General features: G+C 46.8%; 1 protein-coding gene across 1 annotated transcript in view; it reads left to right on the top strand.

Moving 5' to 3' along the window:
• The first annotated feature begins 12,479 nt into the window (after window positions 1–12,479).
• Window positions 12,480–22,421, top strand: part of LOC112924940 (multidrug and toxin extrusion protein 1-like) — a 36,988-nt gene continuing 27,046 nt past the window's right edge. The window contains exons 1-4 of the mRNA XM_072730483.1: window positions 12,480–12,852; window positions 19,145–19,246; window positions 20,705–20,773; window positions 21,725–21,873. Coding sequence (XP_072586584.1) covers window positions 12,706–12,852; window positions 19,145–19,246; window positions 20,705–20,773; window positions 21,725–21,873 — 467 coding nt within the window. The 5' untranslated portion in view covers window positions 12,480–12,705. The remainder of the gene's footprint in view (window positions 12,853–19,144; window positions 19,247–20,704; window positions 20,774–21,724; window positions 21,874–22,421) is intronic.

The following is a 22,421-nucleotide window of genomic DNA, read 5'->3' as shown; positions in this document are numbered from 1 at the left end:
CAGTGGATTAGAATATAATCATGAGGGATCCCTGGGTGGCTTAGTGGTTTAGCGCCTGCCTTTGTCCCAGGACGTGATCCTGGAGACCTGGGATCAAGTCCCACACCAGGCTCCCTATGGAGCCTGCTTCTCCCTCCGCCTGTGTCTCTGCCTCTCTCTTTTTCTCATGAATAAATAAAATCTTAAAAACAAAAGAATATAATCATGAGAATTAGTCAACTACCACTATGCAAATGAGCACAGAGGAAGCTCACAGCTGAGACACTGTCGGATGAAAGAAGTCAGACACAAACAGGTGCGCCATCTAAATTCTTTTTACATAAGTAGAAAACAGAGCTAATCTGCATTTGTATTAGTTTTCTAGGGTTGCCATAACGTATCTCTACACTCTTGATGATAAACAGAAGAAATTTATTCTGTTACAGTTTGGAAGCCAAGAAGTTGAAAGTCAAGATGTTGGCTTTGTTCCCTCCAAAGGCTCAAGGGGAGAATCCATCGTGACCCCTTTTGGTGGTTCTAGGTGTTTCTGCCTGTGTCCACATCACTGCAGTCTCTGCCCCTGTCTTCACATACCCTCTTCATGTGTGTCTTTTCCTCTTCAGTCTCCTATTAGTACACTTGTCATTAGATCTACAGCTCACCTAGGTAATCCAGGAAGATGTCTTCTTCAGATCATTAATTTAATGACATCTTCAAAGACCTTCTTCCCAAATAAGGTCACATGTATGAATTCTAGAGTTTAGGACATGGACCTATCTTTTGCAGAGTGTGGAAGACGCACAGTCAACCCACTACCATGCAGCTAAAAGCCAAGATAATGGTTTCATTTGGGGAGATTAGTGACTAGAAGGACACTAGGGGGCTTTTGGGTACTTGGTAATGCTCTGTCTTTAATCTGGCTACTGGTTACCCAGGTGTGTTCACTCTGAGAAAATTCACCAAGCTTATTTCATAAATATAAATATAATATATATATAATATATTTCATAAATATAATCATAAGCTTATTCACTTATGATCTGTGCACTTTGATTTATGTATGTTGAACTACAATGATACTTTTTTTTTTTTAAAGATTTTATTTATTTACTCACGAGACACACACACACACACACACACACACACACACACACACACAGAGGCAGAGAGAGAAGCAGGCTCCACGCAGGGAACCCAACGTGAGACTCGATCCCGGGTCTCCAGGATCACGTCCTGGGCCGAAGGCGGCACTAAACCACTGAGCCACTGGGGCTGCCCTACAATGAAACTTTTTTCAAAAGAGTTCATCAAAAGGGTTGGTAAAAATTGTCCACTTTTGGCCAAACTTCCCAGCCTCCTAATGAAGGGAGTTTGGGGTTCTCTAATCAGACCATACCCAGGGATGCATCATTAGTTCCAGACACCTCAACTTTTGTAGGATGTGGGGCTTCAGTATAAAGAGGGTCAATGACAGATCACACACCCCAGAAGAAGCTACAGAATTATTATTATTTTTTTGGACAGAAAAGTTATGAGAGAAATAACATACTTGGTTCAGATCATTCCAGAGCTCTCATGTGGGAAGCAGAGAAGTCACACATAGTGTGAAAACAGAATTAGGTCTGGCAGGTGGGGATTTCATATTATGTCTCAGCATAACTAAGAGTCTTCTCCTTCTGTGGTACTGTAAGCGGAATACCCGGAGTCCGTGAATATGATACATCATATGGCAAAGGGTAATTAAGGATGCAGGTGGAATTAAGTTGTTAATAAGTAGACAGGGTAATTATACTTGGTACCTAGGGTGGTCTAATGTAACCACAAGGCTACTTAAAAGTGGCAGAGGGTGACAGAAGAGGAAAGAGCCAGAGTGATGTGGTATGACAAAGACTCAATTGGTACTGCTGGTTTTGAAGATGTAGGAAAAAGCCATGAGCCAAGGAACATGAGCAGCCTTCAGAAGCTAGGAAGGACAAGGAAATAGATTCTCTCCTAAGGCTTCCCAGGAGGAATGCAGCCCTGCCAATACTTTGATTGTAGTCCAGTGACACCCACTTTGGACCTCTGGCCTCCAGAACAGTCAGATAATACATCTGTGTTGTTTAAGTCACTACGTTTATGGCAGCTAGTTACAGCAGCCCCAGGATGGCAGCTAGTTACAGTGGCCCCAGGAAACTGATACAAATCACAGGGTTCTCAACACTGAAGGTGTTGAGGAACTAGAGGACAATTTGTGGTGATAAGCATAAAGAGCAATCTAGAGGATCTCTAGGACTCCTTATATCTTAGAGAGGAGGAGGATGGCTATATTTGCATCCTGCAATGGAGTTTGTGGTGCACTTTTATACACATGTTATCTTTTTATCTTCTGAGTAAGTTTATAGAAATAGAGGGGCATCTGGTTAGCTCTGTCGGTGAAGCGTGCAACTCTTGATCTCAGAGGTCGTGAGTTTGAGCCCAGTGTTAGGGGTGGAGATTACTGCAAAAAAATAAATATCTAAAAAAAAAAAAAAGTTTATGCAAATAGGCCAAGTGGGAATTGTTCTTTTTTCTTTTTAAAATTTTTTTAAATTCAATTAATTAACATATAATGTATTATTGGTTTCAGAGGTAGAGTTCAGTGATTTATCAGTCTTATATAACACCCAGTGCTTTTTACATCACATGCCCTCCTTAATGCCCATCTCCCAGTTATGTGTCCCCCAACCCCCCTCCCCTCCAGCAACCTTCAGTTGTTTCCTATGATTAAGAGTCTCTTATGGTTTATCTTTCTTTGTCTCTGATTTTATCTCATTTTATTTTTTCTCTCTTCCCCTATGATCCTCTGTTTTGTTTCTTAAGTTCCACATATGAGTGAGATCATATGATAATTGTCTTTCTCTGATTGACTTATTTTGCTTAGAGTAATACCCTCTAGTTCCAAATATGTCGTTGCAAATGGTAAGATTTCATTTTTGGTTTGGTGACTGGGTAATATTCCATTATACAGATACACCACATCTTTATCCAGTCATCTGTCAATGGACATCTGAGCTCTTTCCATAGTTTGGCTATTGTGGACATTGCTGATATAAACTTTGGGGTATAGGTGCCCCTTTAGATCACTACATCTGTGTCCTTGGGGTAAATACCCAGTAGTGAAATTGTGGGGTACCCATCAGAGCCAAGAAAACTGCCCTTTAGGGGCATCTCTATTGGGTAGGGGCCTGCGGTGTGGGCCCTGAAAGAATTCACCCAAGGCAGAACCAAAGAAAAAGAAATTTATTGAATACACTGCAAGGGAGCAGTGTGCAGGACAGCAAAGGAGAGACTGTCTGTCATGAGGCAGTGGTAAGGGGCTATAGTTACAGGGTGAAGCAAAGGAGTATGGGAACATATGGGATTTTTCCTTTTCTGGTAATCTTAGGAACTGTGCCTGGTTGTAATTGGTCAGTTAGGGTCTGTGGCTATTTTGATGTGGGGCACCGGATGAGCCTGTTTGCATTCAGCTCGGTGGTTACTGTGGGCTCTTGTACCTTGCTCAGGTTTTCTTTCTTTCTTTCTTTCTTTCTTTCTTTCTTTCTTTCTTTCTTTCTTTCTTTCTTTCTTTCTTCCTTCCTTCCTTCCTTCCTTCCTTCCTTCCTTCCTTCCTTCCTTCCTTTCTCTTTCTTTCTTTCTTTCTTTCTTTCTTTCTTTCTTTCTTTCTTTCTTTCTTTCTTTCTTTCTAGATTTTATTTATTTATTCATAAGAGGCACACAGAGAGAGAGAGAGAGAGGCAGAGATACAGGCAGAGGGAGAAGCAGACCCCCTGTGGGGAGCCTGATGTGGCACTGGGATCATGACCAGAGCCAAATGCACATGCTCAACCACTGAGCCACCCAGGTGCCCTCTTGCTTAGGTTTTCTTTGTGCAAGCCTGTTGCCTAAAAGCAGCCTCCACAAGAAGGGTCGTTTACCTGGAGCCAAATCTCATGAAGCAATAAAGCCTAGCTCTCATTGATCCTGTGTTTTCTGTGTGTATTCTGGCTCTCTTTCTATCCCAAGTTACATCTGGGTCTTGGCAAAGTCTGGTTTTGGTCTGGTTCTGACCTGTATACAACTACTTATATCCCCATTGCAAGGGATGGAGGAGATTTATGATTGGACCATTTGGTGAGCATTATCAGATGGCAGAGCATAGGAAGTCTAGCCATTACTTTACTTCTTCATTTGTCTTGGGGATTCTGAGATCTCCTGGGAAACCTAGATTTATTTATTTATTTTTTTGTTCATATACCAATATGAGCTCAAATCACTTATAGGAAAAGTAGTTTTTTTTCTTCCTTGGAATGGAGAGAAGCTGTATGGTAGCTACAGCTCAACCAGCCCATTAGTGTCAAGGTGTTTTACTTACTGACCTGTGGGTGAAGTGGATAAAACAGGTGCTTTGTTCTCTTTCTCTGTGTATAAATTTGTAAGAAGCATTCTGTACCCAGCTCCTGTGTGTGTGTGTGTGTGTGTGTGTGTGTGTGTGTAAGGGGTGGTTCCCCACACCACCAAACAGTTCTTAGACGTTAGCCCAGGATCCTACAATTCAAGTCAATTCTTATACCATCTAACTGGAGATAGTGTCACATCCCACAGATAAAAAGCTCAGTCCTATAAGACAGTCCCCTCACTCCTGTCCCCAAGCCTCCGTACCACTTCAAATGCCAATCACAAGTCCAGGTTGTCACCTGTGCTTCTGACCAACAGGCTATAGATTGGAGGAGGTACTCTTGACTCCCTCTTTTTTTGACCCCTTCTTTAGACTCAGTTAATTTGTTAGAGCAGCTCAAATAACTCAGAAACAGTTTACTTACTGGTTTATTATATAAGCCAATTACTTACTGGTTTTATATATACAGGTTTTATATATTACTTACTAGTTTATATATACTAGATTACTGGTTTATTATAAAATATATAACTCAAAAACAGCTAGATGGAAAAGATGCCCAGGGCAAGGTATGTGGGAAAGGATGGGGGGCTTCTGTGTTCTCCAGGGCCCACTGTCCCCAAATATCCACCTGTTCACTAACCCATCAGGTCCCTGAACCCCATCCTTTTGAGTTTTTACGGAGGCTTCAGTAAGTAGGCATGATTAATTAAATCATTACCATTGGTAATTGAACTCAACCTCCGACCCTTCTCCCCTTCCTGGAGGTTGGGGGTGAAATAAAAAGGTCCAACCCTCTAATCACATAGTTGGCTCAACTGGCAAACAGCTCTCACCCTTAGGTGAGGTCCAAAAGTCACTATGAACAGAACAAAAGACATCTTGATTTCTTTTTTTCTTTAAGATTTTATTCATTTGGGATCCCTGGGTGGCGCAGCGGTTTAGCGCCTGCCTTTGGCCCAGGGCGCGATCCTGGAGACCCAGGATCGAATCCCACATCGGGCTCCCGGTGCATGGAGCCTGCTTCTCCCTCTGCCTGTGTCTCTGCCTCTCTCTCTCTCTGTGTGACTATCATAAATAAATACAAAAAAAAAAAAGATTTTATTCATTTATTCATGAGAGACACAGAGAAGCAGAGACAGGCAGAGGGAGAAGCAGGCTTCCTATGGGGAGCCCAATGTGGGACTTGATCCCAGGACTGGGGAATCACGCCCTGAGCCAAAGGCATATGCTCAACCACTGAAACACATAGGTGTTCCCCAAACCCCATTTCAGACTGATGACCTCCGTAAAACAATAAAGCTTTTGAAAGAGGACTCCAACAATCCCCATTTTGAACTCAGTTTCTAAATGATTAAGGTCTTTCTAGCTTATCTCTTAACCTCAGGCAAGAGACCCTGTGGACAAAGCACCCTGTGCTGGGCACCCAGCTACCCCATCAGGCAGTAAACTTCCCCAAGCTAGGGAGACCCCACCTGCAGGTGATCCACTCCAAGACAATGATGGACCTGATCTTTACTGCACACCTGCATCCCCCCATCACTCTTTGCCCCACATTTTCTTTATGCAATCCTGGAAGTATTTTCAGCACTTTGGAGACTTTGAGAAGATAGTCCCTTGTCTTCCTGGTGTTGGCCTCGGTGAAATAGATTCCTGTCCTGTTTCACCACCACTGTCTTTCTGCCTTTGGCTTTTGTGAGTGGGGAGTGGCCAGACCTGGTCTGTTTGGGACCCATGGAGCCAGGGTGTTTGTTATGCCTGGCTCCCAGCTACATTTTCTTGTATCTTTTCTTTCTTTATTTTTTTTAAGATTTTATTTATTTATCATAAGAGACACACACAGAGAGGCAGAGACATAGGCAGAGGGAGAAGCAGGCTCCCTGTGGAGATCCTGATGTAGGACTTGATCCCAGGACTCCAGGATCATGAGCTGAGCCAAAGGCAGAGGCTCAACCACTGAGCCACCCAGGCGTCCCAATTTTCTTGCTTCAAACCACTAAGTTTGTGGTTATTTGCTACAGCCACAATCTACAAACATGTATCACTGGCCAAGATTGATTCAAGAAGAAGTAGAAGATCTGAATAGACCAGCAACTCATTTCTTATTTCATAAGAAATATAAACTTTTCCCTTTTTTCTTATTTTCAAACAAAATATAGCTCCTAAAAGGCATCTAGCTGGTCTTCTAGATGAATGCCTTCAAACCTTCAAAGAACAGATAATTCTTATGATATTTTAATAATCATAGAGCATAAAAATAGAAAGCTTCACAACTTACTCTACAAGGTTTTAAATGGTGTCAATAGCATAAGTTGGACAGTGAGCCCATATACAAAAGACTCTTACCAATGCACACACATATAAAAATCCTGAATAAAGCACTCGTAATAAATTCACCACCCTATGCCAACGATACTACACCATAATCAAAGGAATTTTATTCCAGGAATCAGTGATGGTTAATCATTAGTGAAGCTATGATGAACTGACATGAAAATCCTAAAAGAAGAAAATGTGACTACTTCAGTGAATACTGGGACAAAAAAGTAGATAAAATTAACTTCAACACATGCTTTATTTTTTTTTTTTTTAAGGATTTATTCACTTATTCATGAGAGACACAGAGAGAGAGGCAAAGACACAGGCAGAGGGAGAAGCAGGCTTCCTGCAGGGAGCCAGATGCAGGACTTGATCCTGGATCCTGGGATCACACCCTGGGCCCAAGGCAGACACTCAACCGCTGAGCCACCCAGGCATCCCTCAACACATACTTAAAAAAAAAATCTCTTATCAAGACCACATATGAACATGATAATGACAATTTGTCAAACATATGCAGCAAAGTCAGTACATTACTCATCTAGGGGGATAAGAAATGAATTAATGTAGGGATATAATTAACCTGGAAGACTCAGGATCTTAATGAAGTACATTCTTTCTGAATAGATCTGCAGATATAATGCAATGTCAGTCAAAACAGCACTGTCCAAGGTAAGCCTGCTTTTTCACAACCATTCATGAAATAATCCTTTACTTCTTCATGGACTCCAATGGACCTTCAGAAATATGACTTTTAATGTAAGAAAAGGGGGTGCCTGGGTGTCTCACTTGGTTAAACATCTCCCTTCTTCAGCTCAGGTCATGATCCCAGGGTCCCTGGGTTGAGCCCCGAGTCAGGCTCCCTGTTCAGCAGGGATCTGCTTTTCCCTCTCCCTCTGCCTCTCCCTCTGCTCCTTCTCTCTCTTTATCTCTCTCTAGCTCATTCTTTCTCAAATAAATAAAGCAAATCTTTAAAATAATAAAAAATTATATTAATGTAAGAAAATGCTAATCAATAAGGTCAATTTCTTGGCTGCCTACTGTTCCCTTGATCGAATTGTCTAGTCTTCTGCTGTGTATTGGTTTAACCTGATTATCAACTGACAGAACTACTTCTCCTCCCTCCCACATTACTTTCCTTTTCTAGAAAAAAAATTTTCCCCCTTATCTTTGCCTATTTTTATTCCTAAATGCTTTTTGAGTCACTATTAGATTTTTTTAAAGTATGAAATACATTGGAGTAGACTAAAAGGTTTTAGTCTTTTACATAACTTGGAAAAGATCTTGGAAAGATCTTGGAAAGGTCTTGGAAAGGTCTTCAAGAACATCACCTGTTTCTAATGGATTCAAGTTTTTTCTAAAATTCACAAATAAATGTCGTATTAATGGCATATCAAAATTATTCTTAAGCATTGTTTTTGAGGGCCTCCCACAGCACAGAAATGCTTGTGCTTTGGCCACATTGCATTGAGCTTTGGTGCTTTTTATCCCAATGGGATAAAAACTGAAATTTGACCTGCCACAGAAACAAGCAAGTGAAACAGTTTCATAGCTTGTTATTTATTGCCAAAGAAAGATACTTAAAAGCTACAAGAATTGTTTGCAGTTCTCTGCAAAGGGGAAAACTTCCACCTGTTCCCCAAATTCCCAATTCCATGTTAGTTTTGCCTGGTGTTACAAATTCGATTTGTTCCAGCAGTTGGAGGAGTGGCTCTGGTTCTATTTAAACAATAACTTTCAGGAGCTGGACTGATGCTGACACATTATTACTAACTGTGGTCCATGCTTCACTTAGACTTCCTTGGTTCTTAATGTTCTTTTTTCTGTTCCACAATTCCGAAGATACTACTTTATATTTTGCTGTCATGTCCCTTAGGCTCCTCTTGGCTGTGACAGTTTTTCAGAATGCCCTTGTTTTATTTTGTTATTGACTTTGACCATGTTGAGGAGCGCTGGTCAGGTATTTTATAGACTATGCCTCAATTGAGATTTGCCTTATGTTTTTCTAAAGTTAGACTGGGGGTGGGAGGGCTTGTGGGTTTTGGTGAGAAGACCAGAGGTTAAGCTCCATTTTCTTTTTTTAAGATTATTTATTTATTAAGAGAAAGAGAGAGAGAGAGAGGCACAGACACAGGCAGAGGGAGAAGTGGGCTCCTTGCAGGGAGCCCGACTTGGAACTCGATCCCTGGACTCCAGGATCACACCCTGGGCTGCAGGCGGCGCTAAACCGCTGAGCCACCGGGGCTGCCCTAAGCTCCATTTTCATATCACATCAAAGGTACTATGGTTGGTTGAATAGTATCTCCTCCAAAGGCCTGTCCACTTGGACCCTCAGAATGTGACCTTATTCTGAAAAGAGGGTCTTTGCAGATGTGAAGAAGTTAGGATGAGGTCGTAATTAGAATGAGTCCTGATCTGATGGCTGGTGTCCTTATAAGAAAACATAGACGTAGACATCATACGAGGAGAATTCCGTGTAGTGGCAGAGACAGAGATTGAAATTATGTGGCCACAAAACAAGGAATGCCAAAGATTGCAGGCAACCAGAAGCTAGGACAGAAGTATGGAACAGATTCTCTCTCTGAGCCCCCAAGAGGAACCAACTCTGCCAAGTCTTGATTTTATTTATTTAAAAATTAAAAAAAAAATTATTTGAAAGAGAAAGCAAGTGGGGGGAAGAGGAGGCAGAGGGTGAGGGAGAGAGAACAAGCAGACTCTGTGCTGAGCATGGAGGCTGACATGGGCCTCGATCCCAGGACCCTGAGATTAGGAGCCAAAATCAAGAGTTGGGCTCTTAATGGACTGAGCCACCCAAGCACCCCCAAGTCCTTGATTTTAAACGTCTTGCCTCCAGAACTAAAATGAAAAAACTTCTGTTGTTTGAAGCCATCGAGTCTGTGGTAACTTGTTTCAGCAGCCAGAGAAAACTAAGACAGTTCCATCTATCCGTATGATTTTGATCGTGACCTTAATCGTCTGGCTGAGGTAGTGTTTACCGGTTTTCTCCCCTCTACACGTATTATTTGCCCCTCTGCATACTGTGCTCTTCGGAAGGTCACTGTACACAGCCCCTTTCAGCAGAGAATTACATTCTGCAGCACAAGGAGGGTTTGTTTGTTGCTACTGTGAGATTTCTACCATATTTTCATACGGTATTTATTACCAATTTAAAGACTGATACTGCCTCCTGAAGAAATTGTGTGTAGCAACTTTGTTAAACCCCTTTGTTAATACTATTAGATTTCTTTCCCATTTGCTTTATTTGGATTGCGTGTAATTGTAATTGCAAGTAATGCTCTTACCTTTTTTCTCCGTATTTGTATCTTATATTTCTGTCCTAGGCCTTATTGCATTGGCCAGGACTCCAGGAGACTTGAAGAACGGCAGTGGTTGCAGATCTAGTGTCCAGCTTAGGATTTTTGTCTGTTGGGACTCACAGCTTCCCCTTTACTCCCTACATGTAATTCTGGTGGGTCTGGTGGGTTTCTTACCAGTCACAGTGATGAAAAATTGGAAGTTTTTGGGTTTGTGACCAAATGGCTAAGATAATTTTTTTAAAAGATTTTTTATGAGAGAGAGAGAGAGAGAGATGGATCGAGATAGAGAGCACGAGCAGGGACAGAGGGAGAAAGAGCAGACTCCCTGTGGAACAGGGATCCTGACAGGGGTTCAGTCCCAGGACCCTGGGATCATGACCTGAGCCAAAAGCAGACGCTTAACTGACAGAGTCACCCTGAGAATTCCAGTTATGTTTTTGGGCAAAAAGGTGATTTCATTATAGCACAAGGGCAAGAGCCATAGACAGAAGAGCTGCACTGGAATTGTGAGAAGTGACTGATTTATCTATTTTTTAATTAGTGGGGGTTAGGAAATAGCAGAAGTCTCTAAGGAATTTGGAAGCAAAGCTTTCAGGACCTTGATGGGTTAAGGTTACTTTTAAAGTCTTTAATAAAAGAGAAACATTAAGGCTGGAAGGCAGCCCTGAATTCCTTGAGGAAGGTCACCTCTGTATGTTTCAGGTATCTATCAGTGGGCGGCAAGCTGTAAAGAAATTTAATTTCAGCTACATTTCTCTTGCCTTTGTTTCTCTCAAAAACAGCACCTAGCCCTTCAGGGACAGAGCTGAGCACTGCTGCAGGTCCAGGGGAACGTAAGACTCTTTCCCTGCCCAGGATGATTGTTCTAGAGTGGGCAAGAAATCTGCATATGGCCCACCAAGTTTCCTTGCTGTTTTTTGTCTGTTTACTTGTTTGGAGCTAGAAGAGGGGGAGAGTCTTATTAGCTGGCTTGGGGGGTGAAAAAAGAGATAAGGATTCCTGGAGGCCAGGGTGCCCCATACAGAGAAAAAAAGTCTGCCTACAGAGAGAGTATGAAACCAAGGAGAGTATTAAAAAAACAGTGGGAATGTGAAGAGAGGGAAAACACTAGAGATCTTGTTTTAAAATCCCTGAATCAGGGATCCCTGGGTGACGCAGTGGTTTAGTGCCTGCCTTTGGCCCAGGGTGTGATCCTGGAGACCCGGGATCGAATCCCATGTTGGGCTCCCGGTGCATGGAGCCTGCTTCTCCCTCTGCCCATATCTCTGCCCCTCTCTCTGTGTGTGACTATCATAAATAAATTAAAAAAAATCCCTGAATCATGGAATGCCTGGATGGCTCTGTCCTTTAAGTTTCTACCTTGAGCTCAGATCCTTCATGCCTCCCAGTCACCCCCAACCCCCCGGCCCAGGGCTCCCTGCTTCACCCTTTCCTCCCTCATGCTCACTCTATTTCTCTCTCAAATAAATACCAAAAAAAAAAAAAAAAAAAAGAAAAAAAAATCCCTGAATCCAAACTTTCTGGTTATGTGAGTCCCAAAATTTATGTTTTCCTCCCTCCCCCTCTTTTTTTTTTTTTGCTTATACAAGACGTTTTGACTATTAGAGAAACCATCCCGTCCTAGTGACTAACGTTTGTTAGGCAATTATTGTGTAGCCGGCTGAGGGCAAGTGGTCCACCTACACAAGCTCACTCAATTCTCACCAAAACCAGTGGTGGAGACACTACCTCAATTTTACAGACGAGGGAACTGAGGATCTGGGAGGCAAGGAAGTTGCTGCGCTCTCCCAGGGAGAACGTGGCAGGTGTCTCTGCCTCGAGTTTGTTGACACTCACAACCTCTTGTTCTCCCACTTCAGACTGATGGATAGATACTCCGGGAAGACTGGCGAACCGCATTTGTTCTATTTGGAAGATGCGGGCTTGTTGCTCTATTTTGGTAGAGTCTGAGTTCTTTAATGCAGTTGGCGGGAGAAAAGGAGCACGCAAATTCGCAGCGTAGCCTCAACTCCCAGCACGTGCCGAGGGCCGAGCAGAGCCCGGTACCCCCAAAGCCCAGGTGTGCACGGTGCACCCGCGCCTGAAATCCCCGGGGGGGAGGCGCGGAGCTGGGCGTCAGGTGTGTGTGTGTGGGGCGGGTGGGGGTGATGGGAGGCACGGGGCCAGGGAGGGGGGTGCAGGGAGGACGGACCGCGGGTGGGGTGGGGGTGATGGGAGGCACAGGCCGGGGGAGGGGCGGGGGGTGGAGCGAGGCACCAGGACCGGGGTCCGGGGTTGGGGGGGGGAGGAAGGGGGTGGAAGGGGGCGGGGCGTGGAGGGAGGCACAGGGTCGCAGGGGCGGGAGGGGCCGGGGGTCCGGGCGGGGGCCGGGGCATAGAGGGAGGCGCGGAGCCGGGGCGGACCTGGCGTCCCGGCACAGAGGTCCCGGGTTCCCAGACGGCTCTCCGTCGGTTTTCAGAGCTCATGGCCACGGCGGATTCCCGGCCCGCGAGGCCCGAGAGCGCCCACACTGCGGCGGCGGTGCACGACGTGCGCCCGCGCTCGCCCCCGGGCAGGCGGCGCGCGCTGCTGGACCCCGCGGCCACGGGCCAGCTCGTCAGGCGCGGCCCGCCCGGGGCGGAGACTGCAGCGGGGGCGGGGGAGCTCCCCGCCGTCCGCCGCCTCAGCCCGCTCCTGCCGCAGAGCGCCAGGCGCATGGAGGGGGCCGTCGAGGAGTCCCGGCCCCGAGGAGCCCCCGGGGGCCCGGGGCCCGCCGCCCCCGAGAGCCCGGGGCCGCGCTGCCCGCTGCTGTCTGGCTTCCGCGAGGAGCTGCGAGCGCTGCTGGTTCTGGCGGGCCCCGCGGTGAGTAAGGCGGCCTCCGTCGGAGGTCGGGCCCGCGAGTCGGGGGGGGGGGCCCCCGGGGACCTGGGTGCGGGTGGGGGCTGAGCGAGCTGGCGGCGGGCGGGCGGGCGCGGCCCTCCGGGTGCCTCCGCGTGCCTCCCTGGCCGCGCTCTGCACCGTCTCGCGGCGCAGCTGGCACAGCTGGCACAGCTGGCGGCGGGGGTGCGGGGGGGCGCCCGGGCATCCGAAGCCCCCCACGGAGCCGGGACTTGCCCTTCTAAAGGCTCTCCTGGGTGCCTTCCCTGGGTGGGGATCCGAGCGAAGCAACTTTTTGGAACCACGGGAGACTTGCTTGAATACTAGCTGTCGAGTGGGGGACTTCAACCTTGAGGCTGGGGGTTGAGGGTGTAATTCTGTGTCTCACATCAAGATCTCCAAATTCCTCCTAAGTGCTCAGGTCAACTCTGCACGAGGAAACCAGAGGCACCCTGTCCCACACTCGCTTTCTCCGTTGCTGTGTGTGGGATTTTTTTTTTTTAATTTTTTTATTTTTAAAATGTGGTTCTCTTTGGGGTTGAGGTTGCTTATCACTACCTTAGGGCTCTTTCTGCATGATCTGCTTAAAAGTAATGTGGGTTTTAAAAACCACAAAAAATAAAATCTCATCCCTGTTCTCTTGCCAGTTTGGGTGATTTTCAAGTCAACAGAGTACGAATCATTTCATTGGATAAGAAGAACTCGTTGTGATTTTAAGGTGTGAATAAGTTTTTGGCCTTTAAGTAGACATTCCGCACCTGGGAAGCCTAAGGTGGACAGGTGCGTCTTCCTGGCATGGTGACATCACTGTTTCTGGAATCATGTGATACCCACTGTGGTGTCCATGGGGCCAAGAATAATACCAGGGACAAAGCCAGGACACGAAAATGTATCCAGCAAGAAGGTGTTTTTGAAGATCTCTTGCAAAATGGAAAGAATGTGTGGTTTGCAATCTCTGTACCTGGGGCCCAGTTCCCTGCTCTGATCTCAGAAGGCAGGTTAGGAAAAAGATGTGTCGACTTGAGTAGTTCCCTAACGTATTCTAGACTCTGCTTCTTCATCCGTAATAGGGTATTAATCCCCCCCACCCACCCAAATTCTCTAGCAGCGTTGCTGTGAGAAAGATCTCTATAGGGCTGTTATTTTTTTAATAATGTGACAAACACCACAAGGCAGTTTTATGAGACCCAGTGTCTCCCAGGAGGATCCATCCTTCATCTCTGCTGGTCCCCGTAGTAACTTGATCCCCCTTGATGTAGGGAACCTTCCAGGTCTCTAGGGGTGAGCACTGGACCAACATGCTGGGCCCTTCATGTTTGTAGGTACACTTGTATGAAGATGTGTGTGACTGTGTTAATTACAAATGTAATTAATATTTGTCCTTGTAGAAAGGACTAGGAAACCAAGACAGCACCAAAAGATCATTTGGGTAATTTCCTTCTGATCTTTTATATATGCATTTGTAACTGTTTTACCCAATGACATCTTAGAGTTCTTCACCTGTTTGGTCTTTAGGAATTGTATATGGAGCTTCTCTTGGTCTTTCTATAGGTCTATTCCATCTGCTGTGAGTTTTCTATTTTCTGAGGAGCTTGACAAAAGAGGAGATGCCTCCTCCTTTTCCCATGCTCTCCCAAGGATCTACCATCAGTTAGGTAGGATGCCTGGTCTGAATCTCCTCTGTGTCTTTCCCATTCACCATCTCCCTTCCAGGTCTCTCGTGAACATTGACCCTTGAGGATCCAATATAGGCTTCAGACTCAGGTGTTCGGATTTATCTTACCTCTCTCCTGAGCTTCATTTTACTTAATTTTCTAAAAGATTTTATTTGTCTGACAGCACAATCAGGGGTTGTGGGAGTGGGAGAAGCAGGCTCCCAGCCTGAAGCTGGGGCTTGACTTCAGGACCCTCAGATCATGACCCGAGCTGAAGGCAGATACTTAACCAACTGAGCCACCCAGGTGCCCATCCCATTGAGCTTTAAATGAAGCCTGTAAAGAAAATATTCACGACACAAGGGAAAGAGGTGTGTATCAGAATACATGTCATTACATGTCCATTTATTTTGCAGGAAGCATAGTTGGAGGCTTAGCTGATGCTACTTAGCCTTGGGCATTTCAACCATGTTTGCTTTTTGTCAGTAGGATTATATCTCTCTTTGTTCTTTTAAGTATTTTATTTTTATTGCCAGGCTCAGCCAGAGTCCTAAAAACTAATTCCAGCGAGGGATTGCCCGCTGTTTAGGAGCACAGGCTATGAGCAGCATTAGTGAGGATGTAAAAGAAGTGGAATATTATGGGCCGAACCCAAGGGAGCTGTGTGGAGGAAGGATGACCCGGAGAGGGGAGAGGGAGCTGGAGAACCTTACCTTCTAGGGCTGCAGGGCAGAATGAGCAGAGTAGGCCCCTGCAGGGTGGGGACATCTGGATGGACTGGCCAGACTACACACAAGATATGGAGGGTACTGGTTTGATTTTTATCCAATGGACAGTGGGGAAATAATCTGAAGAGAGCACTTGGTGACATCTGTAAGATGCAGTAGGAGCAGGTTGCCAGAGGCAGAAGACAGTCTAGGCTGAGGTGATAAAGGTCTGAAAGAATGAGAGGCATTTCAAAAGGTGATGGGTGTGGGGGCAGGTGTGCACAGGAGGCCTCCGGTTGGTCCAGGACCCTCTCTCGCTCCTTCCCATCCTGTCCCAGGTTTCCTGTCTCTCAGCTGTATGCATGTCTTCACCTGCCTTCCATCATGTTCCAAGCCTGGACCATGGCAGCCTCTAACTGTCCTCTTTCCTCTTCAGGTCATGCTGCCCCAAATGCTCCTCCACTTGGAGTCAGCCACCAAAGTCCTCTTCGGATGTGCATGTGAGCTTGTCACTGTCTTTTCGCTGGTGTTGGGAGATCCTCTGGGGTTTGACTCCCATCAGTCCCTCGGGTCTCCTCTCATTTCTCTGTCTCTTAGTGGCCCTTCACCCAGCCTTGCCTCAGACCTCCCACCTTTCTGTTTCATTTCCTCTGCCTGGAATCTTCTCCCCAGACAGCCCACCTTCACCCGCCTAGTCACCATACAGGTTTCTGCAGAACTTCATTTCTCCCAGAACCTTCTCTGACTCCCAGGCTGCTGTTCTCTTAGAGCTTGTCTTCTTGGTAGTGGCCATCATATGTGTAATTGGTCGTGTTATCCCATGTTGAGCATTTTTCCCTGCTGTTTGGTGGGTTCCATGGGGGTAGGAGTGGAGCAGTGGTGTTCATCTTACTTCTCTCCATATCCCTGGTGCTTGGCATGAGCTTTGTGCTCCAAAGATGCTGACCATCTGCAAGTCAAGGGACTTGGGTCCTCATTGCACCTCTGTTACCAGCCAACTCTGTGACTCTGGGCTGGTGGCTTGGCCCACCTGTGTGAATTTCCCCATGTGTCATAGAAGAGGCTGTGCCTCTTCTGACCTGGCAGCTCCTTGCAAGGGCTGACCTCTTGATGCCAGGAGTGAGTGTTCAGGCATCCCTGGGAAGGGGAGGGAAGACCAGGGCTTCCAGAAGTGTGTTCACACAGCATACTGGGCAGGCTTATTATACCTGTTGCCTCTGGCATCTGGCCCTGGAGAGCACCCTTCCAATGCCTTCAGGGAACAGAAGTGGCTCCTTCTTTAGACAGCAGTGTGCCCCATGATTGGGGGGGTGCAGTTCAGGAGAGTCTTGTCCTTGACCACCATGTCTTGACTGGTGTGGTAGGATGGGCATGGGGGTGTTGAAAGGCAGATCCTACAGCCCCACCAACGTTCGGATCACTCTCTCGAGCTACAGTGGGTCATAGCCCACTGAACAATATCTCCAGGTGATGCTCACCTACATGAACCACAGCTGTGGCCAAGAGCTCACCCGAACAGCTTGAAACCAGGATTTAGGAACAAGTACGCGGTTAGCAAATACCCACTCTGGAGCCAAGCTCTTCTTGGGACTGAAGGTCAGAAAAGGTTTCTGTGTTGGGCAACCTCAACCCCATGTTCCTGCCACCCCCTAGTAAGGCTATGGCAGCTCTGACAAAGAAATAGTTTTAGCATCTCACATGGATGAGCTTAACTCAGTTGGGCTTCTGGCGTTTTGTCTAGGAAACATGACTGTTCCCACCCTTGGACTGGGCACTTGCCCTAAGAAAATGCCTTGTTCCCCACCCAAGTACAAAAGGTGTTGTGTGAAGTACAGTTAGTCATAGCAAAATCAGAGAAGTGGTCCAAAGGCCTGATCCTTGAGAAGACTTAGTTTTTATAGGAAGCCATGAGAAACAGCTTACACATGGCCTGCAGGGGGACCAGGGGACTGTGTAGCAGAAATAGGACATTCCATGGGAAAGGAGAAAACGGATTCCATGACATACCCATTTGCAATAGCTTACATGCATAAAGGTTGAGAGGATGATGACCTGAAAATATTTCAAGTTGATAATGAGTTTACAAAAAAAAAAGATCCTGTGACCTTTAAAGTTATAAAAGTTCTCAGACCCCAAGCTTCTCAGAGAACATCCAGAAGGGTGGTGACGGCCTAGATAGTGGCCATCCCTTGGGACAGGCCTTTGGCAGGGGTGGGGGGTAGGGGGGTGGGTTCGTAGGTTCTATAGAATCTCATTTTCCATACTAACTTTTTTTCTAAGATTTTATTTATTTATTTGAGAGAGGGAGAGCACAAGCAGGGGGAGCGACAGGCAGAGGGAGAAGCAGGCTCCCTGCCATGCGGAGAGCCCAACGCGGGGCTTGTTCCCAGGACCCTGGGATCATGACTGAACTGAAGGCAGATGTTTCATTGCCTGAGCCACCTGAGCACCCTTCACACTCACTTTTTTATTTTTACTCTTGCCTCCATCTTTTCATTGTTTGCTTCCTTTTGCAATACATTCCAAAAGCATCCTTTCCACTCAGTGGCAAAAGGTTCTGTTGGTTGAGAAGCTGTGTCACTGGGGGCCAAAGAGTGGCGGAACTTTGAGCTCAGAGCAGAGGAATCGGTTTCCCTTGAAAGATGGTCAGAGGTAGCATTAGCATTGCTGATTGGACCAGTATAAGCATCTCATGCCCCAGCTTTGGAAGTGGCCCATGAGGCAGACACCAGCAGCAGTGTGTCTTGAGGCACCTGTTCTGTTTTCTGGGGAGTGGGAGTTGGAGGACACCCCTTTTTGGACCACGTGAGCCTCCGCTTTGCCGAGAGGTACTGTACTGCTTACGTCTGGCAGGTGGTGGTGGTAGGGTGTGAAGTGGTTGGAAATCACCCTAAGGAATTAAGGTAAGTGTCCAAACATGTTGGTGGAGCAACTCATGGTAGTTCCTGGAACCATGAAGAAAAATAGCTCAGTTTTCCTTCTTGACTTTGCCCTCCTCTCCTGAGCCTTCCTAGGGTTTAAGAACGAAACGTGCTTGGCAGATGAGGGGATGTCTCATCCCAAGGTTCCGGAGCCCACTGCCCTTGCAGTTGGATTTCCCTATTTTCACCTCAGGTACTCCTGTCTGTGGAATTTGCTGGCTTTTGAAGGCTGTATTCCCTCCAGGCCTCACTGGGAATTTGAGATAACAAGGCGATGATCTCAGAAGACAGCTGAGAATTTCAAGGGGAAGATATACCTGTGATCTATGGCCTGAGAATCTAAAGTGAAAAAAGCTGGGAAGTTCTCAAAAATGGGACGCTGGGACAGCCTGGGTGGCTCAGCGGTTTAGTGCTTGCCTTCGGCCCAGGGCGTGATCCTGGAGACCCAGGATCAAGTCCCACATCGGGCTCCCTGAGTGGAGCCTTCTTCTCCCTCTGCCTGTGTGTGTGCCTGCCTTTCTTTCTCTCTGTATGTCTCATGAATAAATAAATAAAGCCTTAAAAAATGGGATGCTGATAATGGTTGCAAATGAATGTTTTAATTAATACTCTCTAAGAAGCCTACCAGAAGTTGCACATTTGCCTGTGAAAGTTGGCAGAGGCTCACTAATGGATTTTTCTTTACCTTTTTTTTTTTTTTGAAAGATTTATTTGTTTATTTGAAAGAGAAAAAGAGCATGAGTGGAAGGCACAGAGGGAGAGGGAATCTCTGTACTGAGCCTGGGGCCTGACGCAGGGCTTGATCTCACGACCCTAAGATCACAATCTGAAACCAGGAGTCTTGACACTCCAACCAACTGCACCACTCTGGCACCCCTGGTTTCTTTACTTCTGACTGTGGAGTAGACTTGCCCCCTCCCACCCCCAACCTTGCGCTGTCCTCCCATTGTGAGGGTTGGCACTTACCTGAAGTTCCTTTTCTGTCTCTTCCAAGTTCTTGGCCCAGTTGATGGTGTTTCTGATCAGTTTTGTAAGCTCTGTGTTCTGTGGCCACCTGGGGAAGCTGGAGCTGGACTCTGTCACCCTTGCGATTGCGGTACGTATGGGACTTGCTAACACACATTTCTGAAAGCTGAGTTTCCTCAGGCTGCTCTTAAAAAGTACCACTCTTTAATGGCTTAAAACAGCACAATTTGTTAACTTACGGCGCTGGAGGTCAGAAGTCTCAAGTGGGTTTCGCTGGGCTAAAAAACAAGGTGTGTGTTGGGCTGTCACCTTATTTCTGTTTGCAACAGTAATTCCCCCCTGCTAGGTAACCCCACATTTTCCAGGTTCCGGGGATTAAGGCGGGACCTCTTTGGAGGACGCTTATTCTGTCTCTCACATCAGTGAATTTGTAATCCATGGAGCTCTGGCCCTTGCCCCCTCAGTTCCATCTCCATGATATAGAACTAGAAGATGAAATCCTGGATCCTAGTGTCTAAACCTAAAATTGGGAGGATCCCCAGATCCTCTCTGTATCCTAGGTCTGAATCCTCCAAACCAAAGAGAGCTGTCATTGACCTCTGCCAGGGGCTGACTGGCTATGCATGGTTAACTGGCCCTGCCAGCTTGTTTGGGGTGGCCAGCTAGGTATTTCGGGGAAGATGGAGGCAGCGGCTTTCAGCAGGTGTGTGTCCCTGTTCTTTTCAGCCTCTCCCATCCCTCCTTACTGCTGCCCCACTAAGGTACACATTCTTACCTGCCTGGGCCCTCTAGCCATTGGCGTTTGCTATCTCTGAGCTGTGCTAGACTACCTTGAATTGGCTCCAGGTATATATGGATTCTGTTGCTTTCAGGGAGCAACATGGGCAACCCCAGGCTTCATTCCTTTTGGGGTTTTAATGTTTGGAAATCTGGGGGAAGAAATGCATTCAGCAAGCCTCTGGCAGATGCTCTTTAAAAGAGCCAAGGAAGTGTAGGAAAGTTGGTGCTTTAGGGTGAGCCTAGTCCCTGCAGACTCAGGTGGACATAGCAGGTTCCAGACATCCTATGATGCCATACCCTGGTGTTGGGGATGCTGCCCTGGGCTTCCCAAAGTTTCAGGGACCCAAGGGTTCAGTTGGTGACCCTGGTCAAGAGAACTACACTTGGAAGCCCTCTGGCCTTGACTTCAGAGGCCTGATTCTGAGCCCCTAGAGTCCTTCGAGATATTGTAACAGGCCATCCTGGGTCTTCAGCAAGTGGATTTATCTAGAACTGCTACTGTGCTATGTTGCATTCCCCTTAAGGAAGATTCAAGTTCCTCTGAAACGGGATCAAAATGCTTAGGACTTGTGAAAGAAAAAGGCTTGGTTATAATCTCTGGTGAAATTTTTTTTGTCTTTAAACTTGTGCACATCCTTTGATTAAACGGGCCCAGTGGATTTGTGCAGGGGTTCCAGGGGAGAACAGAGTTGAGTAGGCTGATTTGGGAGGCTTTCTGGAGGCACGCAGCTGCCTCTGATCAGTGCGGACAGAGAATTGTCTTCCTGTCTTCGTTTCACTCCATTTTGCCTTCTTGTGTTTCTTTCAGATTATCAATGTCACTGGTGTCTCGGTGGGCTTCGGCTTATCTTCTGCTTGTGACACCCTCATGTCCCAGGTAAATGGAAGCTCCAGGTGACCCTCACAAGTGACCCTGGACATCTTCTCGTGAGTGGAGCTGGGAGGTCCCCACCAGCTGCAAGGGAGGGTTTTGCACCCAGAGGGAGGAATCCCCGACAGCAAGCCCTGCTGTCATTTTGTCAGCCATCATTTCCACTTCTTTGAAAGGTGGCCGGATGCCTTGCAGGCTTGTGAAGCAGTGTTTATCTGTATAGCTGCTTTATGCTACCTTTTGACCAAACGGGACATTTTGTACAGGCCCCTCTCTCCGCTTTCACATGGTTGAGTTTGGCACAGTTCCGTGGCTTTCAAACTTGAGTGCCCATCTGAGCTCCCGGGGTGGGGGGCTTGTTAAAACAGTCTGGTGGACTCCTGCCAGTGGCATGCTGGTAAACATTGAATGACCAGGTCTTGGGTGGGAGGAGGGAAATGTTCTGATCTGCATGGTTTGCTAATTCCAGTGGCAGAAGTAACTACTTTCTCTTATGGCTAGTCTCAGGTTAACCACTCAGATGTCCCTGAACATGGCCCTGGGGACAGACGTGTAGGGTTTGGCTTTTGGAAGCCTGTAGGAGCTGGCTTGGGCACACTGCTAGCCCTACCCGAGTTTCTGCTTCACTGGGTTGGGGGTGGGGCCCAAGATCCTGCAGAGGTCTCATGAGGTCCCAAGAGATCTCATGAGGAGATTTTAAAACTGACTGGTATCTGGGCACCCAACCTGGACCTGTTAAATACAGATTATATTTGCGTGGCATCGGTGTTTTAAAAATGTCCTCCAGGTGATCCTAACAGGCAGCCTTGTCTGACAACCACTGGTACCTAAAGAATGTGGCAAAGTCCTAGGACCATCTTTATGAATTGTTATTGAAGGCTTTGGGGTGGCCATTTCACCCAGAGAAGGGGGTGCCATTTCTCTGCTAACGGGTCTGTCTCGTCTGTGTGCACCCAGACGTACGGGAGCCAGAACTTGAAGCATGTGGGGGTCATCCTGCAGAGGGGCATACTGGTGCTGCTCCTCTGCTGCTTCCCCTGCTGGGCGCTCTTCCTCAACACTGAGACTATCCTGCTGCTCTTCAGGCAGGACCCGGCCGTGTCCAAGTAAGATGGGCCCATGCTGTGGTGGGATTGCATCTATTTTGGCAGAAAAGTCCCATCCAGTTTTAGCCTCTGGGAATTTCAAAGGCCAGGGACAAGGCCACACACCAGAGAGGGAGTCAGGTGTTCCCTAGCTGCTTTCTGGCAGGCCATAAGGCTTTCCACCCCTGGCACCTAAGATCTGGTCCCCTCCTCATTTGAGTGACTTCAGGGTAGAAAGTTTTGAGAGAAACAAGATTTGCAAACATCTTCCACTTGAGATAGTAGCTTAGTGTTTTTTTTTTTTTAAGATTTATTTATTCATGATAGACCGAGAGAGAGAGAGAGAGAGAGAGAGAGGCAGAGACACAGGCAGAGGGAGAAGCAGGCTCCATGCAGGGACCCCAACACGGGACTTGATCCCAGGACTCCAGGATCGCACCCTGGGCCAAAGGCAGGCGCTAAACCACTGAGCCACCCAGGGATCCTGCTTATTGTGTTTGTTCGTGGTATTGTGGTTCTTGGTCCTTGTTGACCTTAAAATCACTTGGGTGGTCTTAAAACCCACCCAT

The sequence above is a fragment of the Vulpes vulpes genome, chromosome 12, assembly GCF_048418805.1.
Source record: "Vulpes vulpes isolate BD-2025 chromosome 12, VulVul3, whole genome shotgun sequence".
Lineage (NCBI taxonomy): Eukaryota > Metazoa > Chordata > Mammalia > Carnivora > Canidae > Vulpes > Vulpes vulpes.
The sequence above is the reverse complement of the archived record's forward strand: the minus strand, read 5'-3'. Positions and strand labels throughout refer to the sequence as shown.